This window comes from Triplophysa rosa, linkage group LG3 (genome assembly GCF_024868665.1).
Source record: "Triplophysa rosa linkage group LG3, Trosa_1v2, whole genome shotgun sequence".
In the NCBI taxonomy this organism is placed as follows: Eukaryota; Metazoa; Chordata; class Actinopteri; order Cypriniformes; family Nemacheilidae; genus Triplophysa; species Triplophysa rosa.
The window spans coordinates 15,112,990-15,130,452 of record NC_079892.1 but is presented as its reverse complement, the minus strand read 5'-3'; the positions used below and the strand labels follow the sequence as shown (position 1 = coordinate 15,130,452).

The following is a 17,463-nucleotide window of genomic DNA, read 5'->3' as shown; positions in this document are numbered from 1 at the left end:
CCCAAATTTCCAATACAAACATTGCTTCTGTTTGCATTTATTTGCAGAAATTGAACACCGGAGGGAGACACAGGTCAAAATAACAGAAATGATGCTCTGTATTTCTTTGAAAAGAAAACAAGTTCATATTCAACAGAAATATTTGTACATGTATTTAGGAAAAGTTCCAATCGCAGTTTTCATGTGTCTTGTTATGCTGTCAGTCTTTCACATTGCTGATGGATGACTTTATGTCACCCCCGACTTGTTGTTTTGTTGACATTCAACAGACACTGGACTGGAATGGCCACAATACATCTAAATGCTGATTAAATGATTTTTTTTCTGCGCTTATATATTTTTCCATTTGTCCATGAGTTTATCATTTTTGTTCATTTTTTGTTTTTTCACACTAGGTTTACTAGTTTACAGCTATGAGTCCATTGAATAACAGCAGTCCGCTCACGACTCATGTATTAAACACTGGGGATGGGCTCCCTGCTGTCCGAATGCCCATCAGTCTGCACCGCTTGGACCCTCACATGACCCTCTGGAACCTCATCACTGTTGGGTGCGTACAACAATTATTTTCATAAATCCATCATGCACTAAGACCAATAACAACACCTGCTGTATGCAGTTGCTCAACTTGCTCTAATAACAGGATATTTTATAATCAAGTGCTGTTGATTATTTCAGCACCACAAATGAAGATGGACGCTGTCCAGGATTAATAACCAGTGATGGCTTCACTCCAGGAACCTACAAGATGAGGTTTGAGACGGGCCAGTACTGGGAGAGTTTGGGACAGGGCAGTTTTTATCCATATGTTGAGGTATGTAAGAACGACTCGTAGTGTATTCGTGGTGTAGAGGATTGTAATAACAGACTATAAACGTTTGTTTCTTTTTCATTTAGATAGTCTTCACTATTACTGATGCTGAGCAGAAGTTACATCTGCCACTGCTCCTCAGCAGATACTCATACAACACCTACAGAGGGAGCTAGAGAACACAACATAACTCCACGCCTTCCATAAACAGCGTTCACTTTCACAGAGACCTCAAAAACTCCTGTTTTTCACTTTCTAATGGATCAAAAATGGCCTCAAACAGTTTGCTGCCTATTTTTTAAAGCTGCTGTTGTTTTTCATTAGCCATTGTAGAAAATTCGAATAAATTTGTATTCTTGTCTCTCAAAAATGTATTGTGTATTACCACCGATTTTGATCACATTAATTATTCACACATAAAACACGATGTACACTTGCGTAGCCAGTTTCACATGCATAAAAATTAATTCACGTGCACAAATTATATATACTGTATACATTCACAAAAAAAAACAATTCACGTGCGTAAAATAAAATTATATTCTCATAAAATACGTTTCACAAACGCTTAATACAATTCACAGATGTACAAAAATAATATAAATAATAAAGGGTTGTAATCGCAACGAACAAATAACATTAATGCCACAGGAATAGTCTATTTTATTATGAACACTGTGTTTTAAAATCATAATAAAGCAATCATAATAAGCTAGTTGTATTGTAAATATAACCTGAATGAGTCAAATGATTATTTTCCACAGTAACCAAAATTTACCATGGTATCACCACAATAAACATGACAAAACCATGATTTGGAAAAACGTCCAGTTGTTTAATACTTAAGAGATAAATTTACATTTAAAACAAAAGCATCATTAAATACAATCAGTAAATCATCTTTTTTTTAATGTCAATAGAAAAATACAAAGATAATATGTTCAGTAAAACTGAAACATCTTTGGGCAGCACGTGAATCTCTGGCTGATTGATCGATGACGTCACGTGCACGTGCACGTGCACGCAGGTGGACAGCGCATCTCTCATCAGTGACTGGAGGTAAGAATCTCGATTTTCCTGTTTTATATACACGCGATCGTAAATATTACACGACACTCCCGAGATTAACACACTATGTCACACAATAAACGACCTGCTATGGTGTTATGAAGCGTATTGCAGGCGTAAAATGCGATTTTGTTAAGTATTAATGTATTTACGTTTCTTCGAAACTTTGCAGCTTAAGTTGACAGACATTCAGAAAATACCCAAAATAATAGCCAACCGATCAGCATTATTGTGTCCTTATATCACTTTTAAAAACACTTTAAATGAAGTATTATCTAAGGTTGTAACGTTATTTTTCTGCAACTGCTTTGTTTTCTCCGCAGATCGCATTATTATACTATTTGAAATACATACAATATACAATGATGTTATTAATGGAACAGATTAACGTTTTCCCCCACGGGGCTTTTCACAAGAATCGGAAACTGCGTCACCGCATCGTGAAGTTACTTCCGCCGCAGATTTGAGTCATTTAACGCTTATCTGTACTGTTTTTAACGAACCATTAGATCGTTATATATGATAATTTATTTTGTTTAGTGCTGGCAGATCATTGACTAATTACGTTTTCTTATTAGTTGACACACCTCCAGCTGTTCTGACTTTCCCAGCTCACGTGTTTTTACACGTGCACTCAGCAAATTAGAAACCACAAACTGATACAGTGATTGTTCTAACAAGCTTTAATTCATTAACGTGAATTACTGCATTAGGTACTATGAACTTACTTATTTACTATTTACTTATTTTATACAACTGTAAAAACCTGAAATGTATTAAATGTAGAAATTAACATTGCAGGGCTCTCAAGTCTCATTTCAACCCGCTCACACGCCAGACCTTGTATTTCTCACGCAGAGAAATTTCCGGGATAACGCCCACCAAGTTGCGCCGCTATTAGAAGAATCAAGTGAGTTCCCCATAGAGTTCAGAAGGCCCTGCCACGCACCAGCTAATCAAATAAAAAAATAGCTACCGAACAGCCAATCAGAAAATAGCATTGCTGTATCCGGGTAAGATTTAGATATTCACGCAACAACAACGTTTACATTCTGATTCCAACGACACATTCTGTGATTCACAGGCTCGCTCAACACGACATTAATTCAGATGGATCATTATCGCTATAAATTGCCTTTTGGTGTCATCAGAAACACTGAGCCATCGTGAACATAATGTAAAATAATGACATTTTGAGGTTTTATTATAAATGTCCTAATATTTACACACATACAACTGCAATAAGAAGATTCTTAAAATGTGTTTTATCATTTTATACCATTTTCTTTGATTCGATGTATGTGATTTTGGCATGTCCCTCACACTGCTAAGCTAACTTCAGTGAGTGTAAAAAGTGGAAACATTGCACAAAATTAAAATATTTTTGAATGTTCTTATTGTCCTCAACAATGTATTTAATAAAACAAATAATTTGGATAATTTATATTCTATTTTCATAATAATATTAAGCTTTTTGCATGCGTCCCTGTAATTGCTGTCTACCCTGTCATTTTGGGTTAATCGCCCCTTTAAGAAATTGTCTGATGTCCTCAGTGACATCCCCTCCCCCATTCTGCCTTTCCTCAGTGGAGAGGTTAAAACATCTGCAGCACACCCAGTAAGTATCTGCACTCATTTTTCCTAGTTTTCAACATAATGTGTTTGTAGTTAAATGTTGTCAATCTTCACATGTCCACATTGTCATAGTGACATTTTAATTAACATAAAAACTTTTCAGTAATTGAAAATATATATCTTAAACAGTATACAGTCAGCTTTAACAGTGAATCCCTTTGCTAGCTGCAACTACACCATGTGTTCATCCCTGCTTATTTCAGCAGCTATTCTGACACTTGTTTAGTATTAGTTCTGATTCAGAAGGAAAGAAAAAGGAAAGAAAAAACTATTATACACATTTCACACTGTGAAAACCTTTGGCCAAGGCTATTTCATTATATTTTATCCAGACAATGTATAGTATTAAATATTACATTTGTCTATTTCAAAGATGTCAGGGAAGAGGCAAATGAGCATTCTTTCATGCTTCGCTCTAAAGGATCAGCTCCCTAAAAGGGTGGCCAGGTCAGAGAAGGAGACTGTGGAGAAGACAGTAGATGAGGCAGTAGAGGAGACAGCTAGGGTGTCAGTAGAGGATGAGTCATGGAAGAGACTGTGGAGGACACCATAGAGGAGACAGTGGAGAACTCACTGGAAACAGGGAAAAAGAGAGGATTAAGTAGAGCAGCCACCTATAGGTGTTTCTTTAAGAAGGAGTGGTCAACCCGATGGCCATACATCACAATGGGAACCATCAGCTCCTTCTACTGGTGCTCAGTCTTTAGACAAGAGAACTCCTGTGCCCATCAAGGCGTGAGGGACATAAGCAGGCATGTTGGCAGCCAGTTTGGGAGGCTTTCTAAAATAGCTGCATTAGTGTTAGTGCTCCCTTATTCAAATGCAGACGCTGAGAGGGTTTTCTCCATGGTTGGACTAAATAAAACCAAAACCAGGAACAACTTGGCACTGGATGGAACTCTGTCATCCATCATGACAGTGAAAATGGCTGGCCTGGAACCACAGTGTTTCAAGTGGGAGCCACCAACCCCTGTGCTGAAGGCCTCAAAACATGCTACCAACACCTACAAACAACACTAAACAACACTAACCATTATCTCTCTCTCTCACACACACACACACACACACACACACAAACCTACACTAAGAAATTATGAATTAAATAAATATTTTTTTTATTTGTACAAATTTATGTGTCACATTTTTCAGATCAGACCCCCGTCCCCACCCAAACCCCCACCGCCGCCAAAATCTCACTCTGAACTCAGTTCAAAACTTGAGAGCCCTGACATTGTCTGCATAAATAAATAAAAGTATTACATTGCACTGTAACTAATGTCATTGAATTCGACCACATACATTTTTTACCGTGTTTCCCTCCAAAGATCTTAAAATCGCTTGCTATAAAGTTTAGTATATTTTTATTAAAGCTTACATTAAACTGGAGAATATTTTGTATTCCAGGAATAAGCATTATACATAATTTGAATCATGTAAAGTACAGCTTTGGAAATTGAAGTTTATGTTTATGTCAGAAGCATACGAATGAGATGAAATAGAAAGACCTTGCCAACACAAGTCCATGTTCATGGTTTTCTGAAACGGAAAACTTAGTTTAGATTTAGTTTAGACTTTAGACTTACTGTAGCAACTTTGCAGACTGCCCTGGCAATTTCTTTTCTAAAAAACACCTTTTATTTCAACTTTATTTTGGCATGTCTTAGAAACTTTTGAAATGTGACAAGTGATAGAAGGCACACATTTTTGCTTAAAGGGGTCAAATGGCGGAAGTACATGTTGTTCTGTGTCTTTGGTGTGTTATAAGTTGCCCATGCATGTATTAGACACGTAAAATGGCACAAATGAAAGTGTGGGAACAAAAGATGCATTCTATCTAAAAGTGAATGCTCAACCAGACCTGCCTGAAACGCCTCGTGTAACCACACCCCGGCGAATCTTCGTAACTTCGTAACATGATTTGACTAAGACCGCCCAAATCTACACGTAGTTAAGGTGGGAGTAATTGTAAATCTCATTGTATCGTCTGTCAGTACAATTGCTTTGGAACCTGATGTTCCGAATATGGTAAGAGGCGTTACATTTCCATGAAATGCTTGCAGTATTTGACCAATCACTATGCACTGGTGAACTGGCCAATCATAGCCCACCTCACTTTTCAGAGCCATGAGCTTTGTAAAAAAATCAGCGCGTTTCAGAGAGGCGGGACAAAGAGGAGATACAAACATGCACGGTATGTGGAAAATACAAAGTTTTTTAAACTTTAAATGGTGTATACACATTGCGTTACATCTAAAACAAACAATAATATTCGTTTTAGCCGTGCAAAATGACACATAAAATGTTAAAGCAGATTGGTCTGAACGTCAGATGCATATGGCACACACAGATCTGGAAAGAAAACTTAAGGACTTCTGAAGTCCATCTGATGAATTCTACCGCATTTCCAGAAGATGTGTGTGTGTGTCACGTTAGCATTTCCAGGAGACATTGCGAGTTATGTTCTTAATCCGTCCACCTGGAAACAAGTGAATTGTGATTGGTCGCTTAACATGACACAACGTAGATTTTAATCCCGGAAGACTAAAATGGTGCAAAAAAGTTCAAAATTAAAGGGATAGTTCACCCAAAAATCTAAATTTTGTCATGTTCTACACATTTTAAGACCTCCCAGCATATTCGGAACACAAATAATGATATTTCCGATAACATCCGAGAGGTTTCCAGGGGACCGTTTCAATAAGGAGGTTCAACCAACACCGAGTTAAAATGTGGACTCTGAGTTGATTTACACAGAGATGCGAAACTTTGAGTTTTTGGTTTCAGAACAGCTTATTTGAGTTAGTTCTATCAACTCACGACTAATACAAGCCATGATCAATGGAGCTCCGATACTACGATTCACCATGGCAAAGGCACCAAAAAAAGCAACATGGCGGCTAAAAGTGCTTGAGAGCGAGGCACACTTTCCTCACTGCATACAGTGGGTTTACTAATGTGCTGAAAATGACTTAAAGGGGTCATATGACACAGCTAAAATGAATATTAATGTTTGTTTTAGATGTAATGCAATGTGTATACATGATTTAAGGTTTAAAAACACTGTGTTTTCCACATACCGTGCATGTTTGTATCTCCTCTTTGCCCCGCCTCTCTGAAACGCACAGATTTTTTACAAAGCTCATTGCTCTGAAAAGCGAGGTGTGCTATGATTGGCCATTTAACCAGTGCATAGTGATTGGTCGAATACTGCAAGCGTGTGACGGAAATGTAACGCCTCTTACCTAGGGTTGGGAATCGAAATTCAGTTCCAATTCTGGAATCGGATCCATAAGAAAGGAATCGGATCCTTTAAAAAAAAAATGTTTGATTCCACTTAACGATTCCGGACCGCACGGTCACATAATTTTCACGTCATCTGTCAAGACCTGAGTCACCTGACCTGACATAGCCATCTGCGAGGACCTTCTGCTCGAATACTAAAAGTCAGTTCACACGATGGACCGTGGAAGTCACGGTTGACTTCCACGGACCGTGGAAGTCAAAGACAAAGCTAAGTGTAATTATTTTGACAAACTATTATGTTGCAAGACGGGAGTCACCAGCAATATAGTTAATCTACAAGAATGCACCGCTTTTGATGCGTTGCGCATCCTGAGTGCCCACACTGCCGACTCCAAGTGCTCTTCATTAGCCGCCGATGACACTAGTGCGGGGACAACGCCGGAGCCATGCACACATCAATGTTACAGATTTTTTTACGCAATAAAATCATCCTACCTGTTTATTTTATACTGCTACGGGAATCTGATAGTGTATTTCCGTTGTTAGATCATTCTACATATTTATTTAATACTGGTAGTACAATATGATTGGGTATTGCGCTGTAAATTAATCCTACATGTTTATTTTATGCTGGTAGGGAAATCTGACAAGGTATTTACACTTTACACTTATTTTATGTGTTTATTTTAAACTGGTAGGACTATCTGACAGGGTATTTTGCATTGTAAAATCATCCTACCTATAATCATCCTTAGATTATACTGTATTAAGTTTTGCCCTGTGGTAGGAAAATCTGACAGGGTAGGACAGTTCGACAGAACACCGGCACATGATGCTACACGTGAGACCCCCTTCTCCCTCGCTTCGAAAGGAAGGCTCACACAGGACACTTTTTTGCATGTTCAGCTGTAACTAATGGCACAAAATAAATATTTTTGCTTGACTTTTATTGCTTTTTCACCGCTTTGGAATCGAAACTAAGAATCGTTAGGAATCGGAATCGATAAGCAGAATCAAATTTGGAATCGGAGTCGATAAATTTGAAACGATGCCCAACCTTATTCTTACCATATTTGGAACATCAGGTTCCAAAGCAATTGTACTGACAGGTACGCCCACCTTACTTGCGTATACATTTGGGCGGTCTTAGTCAAATCATACCACGAACTGATGTAGATTTGTGGGGGTGTGGTTACACGAGGCGTTTCAGGCAGGTCTGCATTCGGTTCAAAGCATTCGCTTTTAGATAGAATGCATCTTTTGTTCCGACACTTTAATTTTTGCAATTTTACTTGTCTTATACATGCGTGTGCAACTTATAATAACACAAGTAAAAGCCCCATTGACTCCCATAGTAGAAAAATTTACTTTATAATTTTTTTGTTCTGTTGAACACAAAAGAAGACATTTTGAAGAATGTAGGACGGCAAACAGTTCTGGGGCACCTTTGACTACCATTGTATTTTTTCCTGCTATGTAAGTCAATGGGGGGCAAAATTTGGTTATAAGCATTCTTCCAAATATCTTTCTCTGTGTTCATCAGAGCAAAGACATTTATACAGATTTGAAGGTGAGTAAATGATGACAGAATTTTCATTTTTTGGTGAAGCATCCCTTTAAAATGTGTAGAACGTCATGGGGGTGAGTAAAAATGACAACATTTACATTTTTGGGTGAACTATTCCTTTAACTAGTTTAATTCTACAGTTAAAATTGATGATTGCTAACATTATCTGTGATGATATTCTGTGATTTTGGGAGAATGTGCAGTCGATTGGGGAAGTCCCCTATTTTAATATATAAAAGTATTAATGCTGTTTTGCAGGTTTTCCAGTGGAAAACAAAGAAATGTTGGAGATACAGATAATCAAGGTAGGCACTACTTGTTTCTATAATGTTTCTATAATACTGTAAAGTTTAGTGAAAAATTAATTGCCAGTATAAAAAAATATAGATATAGCTGGGGATGGGCGATATTTTATCGATTGCGATATACGAGTAGAAATTCTCGCCACGATTGGAATTAGTCTTCCCGCGACATAAACGATAAACCCATTCACAGCTCATAGGCCTATAGCGGAGGGCGGACATGAAGCTCAGAAAAAGTTTGCACTAAAAGAGGAGCTCTAACTCTCGTGAAGGATGGCTCTGTAGATGCATTCGAGTTAATGTTAAGTTTCACTTTCGTTTTATTTCATTCGTTTGTTAAGCATTTGTTGATAGTCAACAACATTTAGTTTAGGTTAAAGTCTTTATTTAAACATTTGTTAGATGTTATGTGCGCGTGCGCATTGCACACATTAGTTTAATATGATTTCTTGCCTGTTATATACAGGAGGCATGAACGGAGCATCCCGTGCGCAGCTCGCGCCCACATGTGCAGCGACTGCTGCCTGTTTACATCCAGTACAAAATGCGAGTTTGTATTACGTTATTTTATATACGTTTATGAGCGTATGACAGCGTAGATTATTTTATTAGATTTATTTTATCCGCATTTTCTGTTGTCTTTCTGTTGCGCGAGTCCTACAGATATGTTTCTGTGAGAAGAGAAGGTTCACACAGTTCAGGAGAGAGTGATTGATAGCGTGATGCGATCGTTTCCACCCAACAATAGGCTATTTACAGTTTAGGTATGACATGATGTGTCTGTGGAGTTTTAGTTTATTTGATTGTTTCTTTCATTAACCATTATATTTACAAAAAATACATGATGTTTTATTAACAAGATTCGGGAGGAGCATGTGCAGATAACTAACTCGGCTGGCTATCGATTAGCAATCACAGCTATCAGCCCTATGAATAGTCAAGCCGTTTTGCCTCCGTTCTCCCGAATGTCTCGCAACATCCCTCCTCACCCCCGACTCCACACCACTAGGCCGTTTCACCTCAGCGCTGGGGGTATGCTCCGGGTTCGGGCACACACCGGGCCCGGGGCCCTCTCCCCGGTCAAGGGGCAGGTGCTCCGAGTTCGGGGAGAAACACCAAGCTCGGAGCCCTCGCCCCGGGACAGCACGCCAAATACGCATACTATCGGTCCCACCTTATTATCTCCAAGGCGAACTCGTGAATGTAAGTATATTTTAGGAGCCTTCTTGATTTGGGGTAAGTTTTACCCCAATTTACCCCTATTTTGATTAATGTTTGTGTTTCCGAGGTTCTAGACTACATGCAGCTACTTCTATCACTTGTAGCAAAAAACAGCGGTGGGTGGTGTTATAGTTATATCGTCATTTGTATCATTATCGCCACAAATACCAGAAAATATCGCGATAGAGTTCTAGGGTCATATCGCCCATCCCTAGATATAGCTTTCTTTTGTTTAGACGAGTTTAAATATTTAATACAATAGTACAATTTTTGAGATTGTTGTCAGTGCTAAAATTGTTTTTCAATACAATGAATTTATGATGCTTCTGATTAGGAGTCAAAACTGAGATTATTCGCTATTGTTTGTGCATCAGATTGAAGATCCTGGATGTCTTTGGGGTCGGGTTCTGAAAGGGCCTGGCATCCATCCAGACAGTCCAGAGGAATACGACAACCTGAGGGTTAAAATGAACCTCTTCTACCATGAGTTTGACCTGGATGTACAGAAATTAAAGCCTGCTGAACTCAAGGAGGGACTGGTACATTTCTGATTTCTGATGAATAATCTGTACATTTTGTTTACAGTTTTTACTCAGTTTAGGGTTCTAAGAGCATCGCTTTACATGTATGTTTTCTGTGGCAGGTGTGTGTGGTGTTCAGCCCGGTTCTGAAGAGTTGGTGTCGGGCCGTGGTGGAGTCGCTCTTTCAGGGAACAGCGGGCAGCCAGGCCATGTGCTTCTTAGTAGACTATGGAGATCACATCAACATCCAAACAGACGAGTATGAAACATTTCCTACATTTGAGTATGCTATACATCTGCAATAGAAACGATGAGAGGTCATATTAAAGTTTTATTTTCATAATTTTAGTTCGTTTTAAATCTACATTTAAATGAAGAGATGGCTCACCTGCAGCGTCATTGTTGAAAATGTAAATGTAATGTCACAATGCAAACTACATGAACTGTGTTGTATGTCGCAGTGCGAGAACTCCTCTTGAGAAATTCCTGCAGCTTCCCTTCAGGGTGAGACGCTTTAAACTGGCTGGAATCCGTCCTTTGACGCTACAAGTGTCCATCTCCAATGAGACGGCTCAGCTCGTGTAAGTCACCACTGAGCCTGCTTCAAGACACCTGTCACGGCAAATAAACAGCCGCTCTCACAGTGGGTTGCTAGAGAACAAGTCTATTAGTGCTGTCAATCGATTAAAAAATATAATCAGATTAATTATTAATGTTTTTAAATATACTTTTGCATTTTGATAATTTCACATTTAATCTACAAATTTATGTAAAAACAGCTGATTTATTTAGCAGCATCATTTTATGAATGAAAGCCAACATTCTGATATTACTACTGCAACTGATGTCTCTATTAAATTGATTATTATTTTTATTAATTGTAACATTAATTATAGCCATTCTGTAAGCAGCACTTGTTATTGTGTATCCTTTTAGTAGCAGTGCTGCACAAATGTTGATGTTACTATTCAGTTGTGGCTGTTCAGGCAGTGGTCAGATGGCTAATCGACTGTTTTGTACATCCTTACGTTAATATATTCAGACATCGTTTTTTTTCTGTCTTAGTCCATCTTCAGCGTGGGACAGCTCTGCCACAAAATACCTGCACAACCTTCTACAAGGTAAGTGTGTGCGATGATTCTCTTCAGCAGCGTTTGTGACCCATATATCATGTGATGTTCTGTTTGTTTCAGTGTCCACACTGGTGGAAGCCGTTCTATGTGATACGAATGCCGACTGCTCTTCTGTTGAACTCTATCTGACTATTAACAACACAAAGGTACACACTGTTCACATGACATTATGTTTCCCATATTCAAACATAACCACCCGTCCTTACTAGGCTCGACACAAGACGTTTCTCTATTTCACTTTTTTTTTTGTCAAGAGTTTAAGCTATTACTGTGACGTATAACATTTCGATCATATCGCTGCTTCCCAGCATTGAAATGTATTTGATGTAATAGTGTTGAACTGCAGTCATGTTCTGTTCTGCAGATCTGTGTGAACCATGAGCTGGTGGTGAAGAAGTTTGCATGTTTCTGGAATGAAACGTACAGCAGCGTGGAAGGGGACGGAGACCGTGTACCTGTCCGTCTGGCATGGGACATCTACTCCAGTCCACATCAGCTCTTAGAGATGAAAGGCTGCTGCCCGGTCAAAGCTCCACCGGCAGATATCTTCGCCAGGAAAGAGAAGAAAGAAGGACCACAGACAGGTCAGTAATTCAGTTCGGTTTGGATGATTTCAAATCTGTGTTCTGAATTTGAACTCTCCATGTCGACTCCAGTTTGTGTTGCTTTCGATGTGAAAACAAACTTGTCTAACACAGTTGATGGAGATGAATGTTGAAGTTGGAAGTGCTGTATGTTTCACAAAATAGAAAAATTTTTTTGAATGGAGAATTTTCCATCACTTGTATAACACAATGCTTCCCGACCACTGACACCTCTTTCAAACTTTACATTTATTCCAAGGTTAGTCAGTAGGGGGTGTTTTTGATTAGGGCTGTCACGATTATTAAATAATCGTCTCATCGCGATTGTTTGACCTCATTGTGATGATTTCAGATCATCGCAATTATCGCACATCTCTATAGAAGACACTAGGGGGAGCTGTAGTGCATCTGCATATTGCATATTTTAGTGTATATATTGTTACTAAAGCATGGTAATACTTGTAAAATGTACCACCACAACACAATCACTTAAAAAAAAACTAAAACATATACAAATTACCTGCAGTACAATTTAATATTATTTAAGCAAATCTCAGTGTGAAAACCAGTCTACCAAAATTTCATTAACACACAAGTAAAATTTTACTGTAGTCTTGCAAGTGAGAAAAAATTTGAAATCAAATTTTAATGGTGGCTTCAATTCACACCTGATCAATTTACTTCATTTACAAGTTTTGGGGTTGTATTATTGACAGGTAAAAGCCTAAACCTTAAATATATGATGACCCAATTTTTTCGATGTATTTCCAAGAAAAAAACATAGTCTTGTATTCAGAACAATATGGTCGTTTCAATCGCTGAATCAAAAATGAATGAGAATTAAATGTCAAAGCTCAAAAACAGACAATTAATCGTCATAATCGCCAAAGCCCTAAAACAGACAATTAATCGCCATAATCGCAATGATTTATTAGACAATTAATCGTCAATCAAATTTCATAATCGTGACAGCCCTATTTTTGATACATGTATTTCATATCGTCGCTGTCGGGCGGAAACCTCCTATGTCCAAATTTGGTCAATTTCATATTTTTTCACAAATCGATGCTATTGGTCAGTCCCCATGTGGGTCTGTTATTTTTACAAATTATTAACCAATCTAAAGTGTTGAAAATAGCTTGAGAGCAAATCTCTTAACTCCATTGGACACTTCAACTGTCTGAGAAGTCTCGTAACTCCACCTCTTCTTCACTCCGCGGAGCTTCTCGGCATTACGTCTCCTGATTGAAAGTTTTTTAGACAATAACGAGTGAAAATAGTTAGGTTAGATACATTTGAGTAGGTCTGTTTTGTTAAAAATCGATAGCTGTAATGCTTCGGTGCAGAAGGAAGCCCGTGAGCCACGAAGGTAAGTTTGCGAGCAGATTCGGCTAATTTCCGCCTATTAGACAGCCTAGTCAGCTCATCGTTTTTTGTATTACATCACTTATAGTTCTTAAACCTTTAAAATAGAGTTTAGGAAGATGTATGTAACCACAGTCGTTAGCTTTGGTTAACGATTGAAGCCTTTTCTCTTGTCAAGAGGCTCAACGCGACCGCCGACTTTATTTGCGTGCAGATTAATTTCCGCCTATATTAGACAGCCTGTTTAACGTTTTATTTTGGTATTGCATCACTCATAGCTCTAACGTTTAAAATAGAGTTTAGGAAGATGTATGTAACCACAATCATTAGCTTTCATTAGCTCTTAAAGCCTCGTCTTTTGTCAAAAGGCTCAACGCGACCGCAGACTTTGATGAACACTGCTGGCAGCAGCGACGTCTGTGTCCGTACCATTCTTATCAATGACAGCGTAATCTCGTATCTCCCTGCTCCCAAGTATAAACCTTGTATCTCCGATTAAACATGGTTTTGGGGAAATGTTGTTTAACCCTTTAGGCGCCAGGGTTTTTTGGAAACATGCTGGATTTTGACATCAAGATTTCAAAAGCTTGTGGCTTGAAAGGACTTAAAGATAGAGATCTTCTGTAAATTAGAAAAATGTTGGGATGACCAAAAGTTTATGTGGGTGTAAATATACTCATCTAATTAGCATATTATGAGTCATCCGGGGCGGCCAAATTGAATTTCATAATATTCAGGAAATAGTAGATATTGAATTGATGTTTGAACTTATTTGCATGTTTTTTTTACTCTTTGATCCTTATTCCAAATGATCAGGAAAAGAGGAAATCAACAGTAAAACTATTAGTAACTATAGTAAAATTATTACTATATTACTGTGCCATAGTAAAATGCATGTGCCTATTTTTTGATCAGTTGACCAGCTATCTGCCCAATCAGCTGCCTCTACCTCTAGCAACAGCTCTCCTATGGACACTACGACCACGTTCACCCCTGCCACCCCCATCTCCGTTAGGCAAAGGGTCGAAATGATCGCTCGTTTGTGCTTCGTGAACATTCGCGCCTTGCACGGCGGCACCATTGCGCTGCACAGCTGTACCGGGAGACGCGCGGTGATTAGACGACCGATCGTGATTTCCAAAAGGCAAATATTCCCCTTCAGAGTCAGAATCGGCGAATAACATTCGCAACACACCCTCGCGGTACAACCTTTTATTAGCAATTTGGCAATTTTCTCTCACAAATCTCACAATTTACTCTGACGCCCTGAACTGAACTGCTTCCGCTTTAATGACACATGATAGCTCACTTGCTCTGCTATTTGCTCGAACACTTTGAATGGGAACATGACGTCATTTTGGTCTAGAATCGAAGTACTACATGTCTGCCATGTAGTGGTATGGGATACAAATGAGATATTACACCATATTAGGATCTACAGCCTATTTTATTAAGTATGACGTCTTGTCGCAATTCTGCGACTTTGGTGCTTAGAGGGTTAATGTTGGTACACAACAGTATATGATAGCAATATAAGGTATAATACCAACTTTAACGATACAATGTTTAATAACTCAAAAAATATGCAGTTTTTTTAATTTCCTGAAAAATAATGGTTTTGGAGATACGAGGATTCCGCCCGACAGCGTTACATTGTATAGTTCATTTAAGAAAATGTTCTGGGGACAACAAAGTTTTAAAAAAAATATAAAAAAGTTAGCACTGGCTGGTAACTTTTAATAGTGCTTGTAGGGAAAGGGTTAAAAAACACAGAGGTGTATATATACAGTATTTATAGGTACAGACAATTAGCGCGGGGACACATGACTACAAATAGGACTGAAACAACTACAATCCAACATAGTGGACATGCAAATATATAGACTAGGGGTCGCCAACTGGCAGACTCAGGTCGGAATCTGGACCGTAAGATGCGTCCGTCTGGACCGCAAAGCTTTTTGACATAATGAAATAAATAAATTCCAAATATTGGAGAGACAAGTTTAGCCAAGTAACAGTTTTTCTTGGTTTCTTTTGATTGTTATCAGAAATAATCTACAGGCGCCCTATTGTTTGTGAATGTGTACTGAAAGTTAAATTGGGGTCACAAAAGTGCACATGCCCAGTAACGTGTGTTTATGTTGTTAAGATGAAACCGTCTATAGCCTACTAAAAAAGACATGCTATTCTTCATGCGTCTCATCATCTGTGAGACACACATGAGCTCTTTCCCAGCAAGATGTTTTGTATGCACACTTTTCTTCATGTCAACCTTTTTCTTTTTAGATTTAAGTAGCATTAGTAGGACTCTCACCTACACTCGATCCGAATCAGTTTGCATAGAGGGTCAACCGGTCTACAGAGGAAGCTATAGCCTTAGCCCTCCATTCAACACTAACCCACTTGTAACAGAAGGACAGCTATGCCAGGCTTCTTTTCATAGCTTTTAGCTCAGCATTTAACACGATCATTCCAAACAGACTGGTAACAAAGTTATACAATCTGGGACTTCCATACCTCACATGCCTCTGGATAAAGGATTTCCTCAGTAACCGCGTAGAGAGTCAGCACTCAGCCTTAACACCGGCACCCCTCAGGGATGTGCGCTGAGTCCCTTACTTTATACGCTCTACACATACGACTGCACCCCCACCCATCCAAGCAATTCTGTCATAAAATACTGCTAAAATACAAGAGAGTTTGGGAAGTCTTACAGCAAAGAGCAGACAACGGTCATTTGCTTTGCTCGACGGCGCACGAGGGTAAGCTAATGTAGCATTTAGCATTGCGTTAAGGGTCTCAATCTCTATATTACTGTCACGAAGCATATAGCGAAATGCCAATATTACGTATTAAAATGCGTATTTATGTGTTGCAAATCCAATGACGCTGGTAATGATTCTCTCTGCCCAACCAGTGATCTGTGTGTGAACACGTCACATTTTGGAATCTGTACAGTATGTTTGGAACCTCAACAGAGGTGGTACTAAAAAAAGTATTAGGTACTAGGTACTGTACCAAGTGGAAACCCCCCAAAAAGTGAGCTGTGCCACGCCGTACCGTGCAGTACTATGCAGTGGAAAAGCGCCATTAGAGTCCTGAAAAATAATGCCCTATCCAAAGAACTACTGGTTTCCTTCTATAGAAGTTCTTTGGAAAGTGTATTGACATCAGTGTTTCCCACAGAATTTTGTGAGACTATGGGGGCTAAAGGTATTTTCCTCTAGGAGGGTCCGGGGGCATTCTCCCAGTTTTAAAGGTAAGTGCTGCAATCTGGTGCATTTTAAGAGCAAAATTAAGTGACTCAATCTATAAGAATACAATAGCTATAGTAGGAATTTAATCATTGGCTCCTAATCTATTTGTAGCCTTTCAGACGTGGATGGTTTTATTTAAAAGATTTACATTAACACAGAAATTATTGGCATACGTTTCCGTTGGTGCGTTCGAGCACGGGCCTGCACTGCAAAACCCAGGTTATGCTGCGGGTTCTGCAATGGATCTTGTTGTGAAATGAACAGATATATAAAATCAAAACTGGCTATGACCCGCTTTCTTAGTGTCGGAGCGCGCGCAGGTTTTGCCGCGGTTGCGGAGAGATGTCTATTCATTTGCACTCCTGTGCACATCTTCTGAATGCGCATTTAGTGCAGCTGTACACATTTTAATCTGGACAATGTCAACATGTAAATTTTCCATGAACGAGTAGGAAAAAATAACGTTTTTATGGCAATCCCAAGGTAGGTTTAAACAGTTTGTTTCAAATGGAATTGTTAAGGACTGTAGGGGTTAATACGCGACTGATTTAAGTTGTCACTGCAGCAAGAGCTTTTTTATTTAATATTTAACTTTCTTATGTCATTTAAGTTCTCTATCATCATCTCGTTTCGAGATCCACCTATGGGAAGGGCATCCGTACCTGACCTCTGCAGAAGCATCCAATTGCACCAAGTCTCTCTAACCAAATGCATAAAGGCACCTGCACGCGCTACCTTTCCTCAGTTGACACTCGC

General features: G+C 38.9%; 2 protein-coding genes across 2 annotated transcripts in view; both read left to right on the top strand.

Moving 5' to 3' along the window:
- The first annotated feature begins 260 nt into the window (after positions 1 to 260).
- On the top strand, positions 261 to 1,061 carry urahb (urate (5-hydroxyiso-) hydrolase b). Its single transcript, XM_057330107.1, has 3 exons — positions 261 to 550; positions 679 to 814; positions 898 to 1,061. Exons 1-3 carry the CDS (start codon positions 414 to 416, stop codon positions 985 to 987), a joined length of 363 nt encoding a protein of 120 aa, XP_057186090.1. The 5' UTR covers positions 261 to 413; the 3' UTR covers positions 988 to 1,061.
- A 675-nt stretch (positions 1,062 to 1,736) lies between these two features.
- tdrd12 (tudor domain containing 12) overlaps positions 1,737 to 17,463 on the top strand; it is a 41,480-nt gene continuing 25,753 nt past the window's right edge. Inside the window, exons 1-8 of the mRNA XM_057330033.1 lie at positions 1,737 to 1,870; positions 8,583 to 8,629; positions 10,222 to 10,386; positions 10,491 to 10,627; positions 10,830 to 10,949; positions 11,434 to 11,489; positions 11,562 to 11,647; positions 11,866 to 12,085. Coding sequence (XP_057186016.1) covers positions 1,807 to 1,870; positions 8,583 to 8,629; positions 10,222 to 10,386; positions 10,491 to 10,627; positions 10,830 to 10,949; positions 11,434 to 11,489; positions 11,562 to 11,647; positions 11,866 to 12,085 — 895 coding nt within the window. The 5' untranslated portion in view covers positions 1,737 to 1,806. The remainder of the gene's footprint in view (positions 1,871 to 8,582; positions 8,630 to 10,221; positions 10,387 to 10,490; positions 10,628 to 10,829; positions 10,950 to 11,433; positions 11,490 to 11,561; positions 11,648 to 11,865; positions 12,086 to 17,463) is intronic.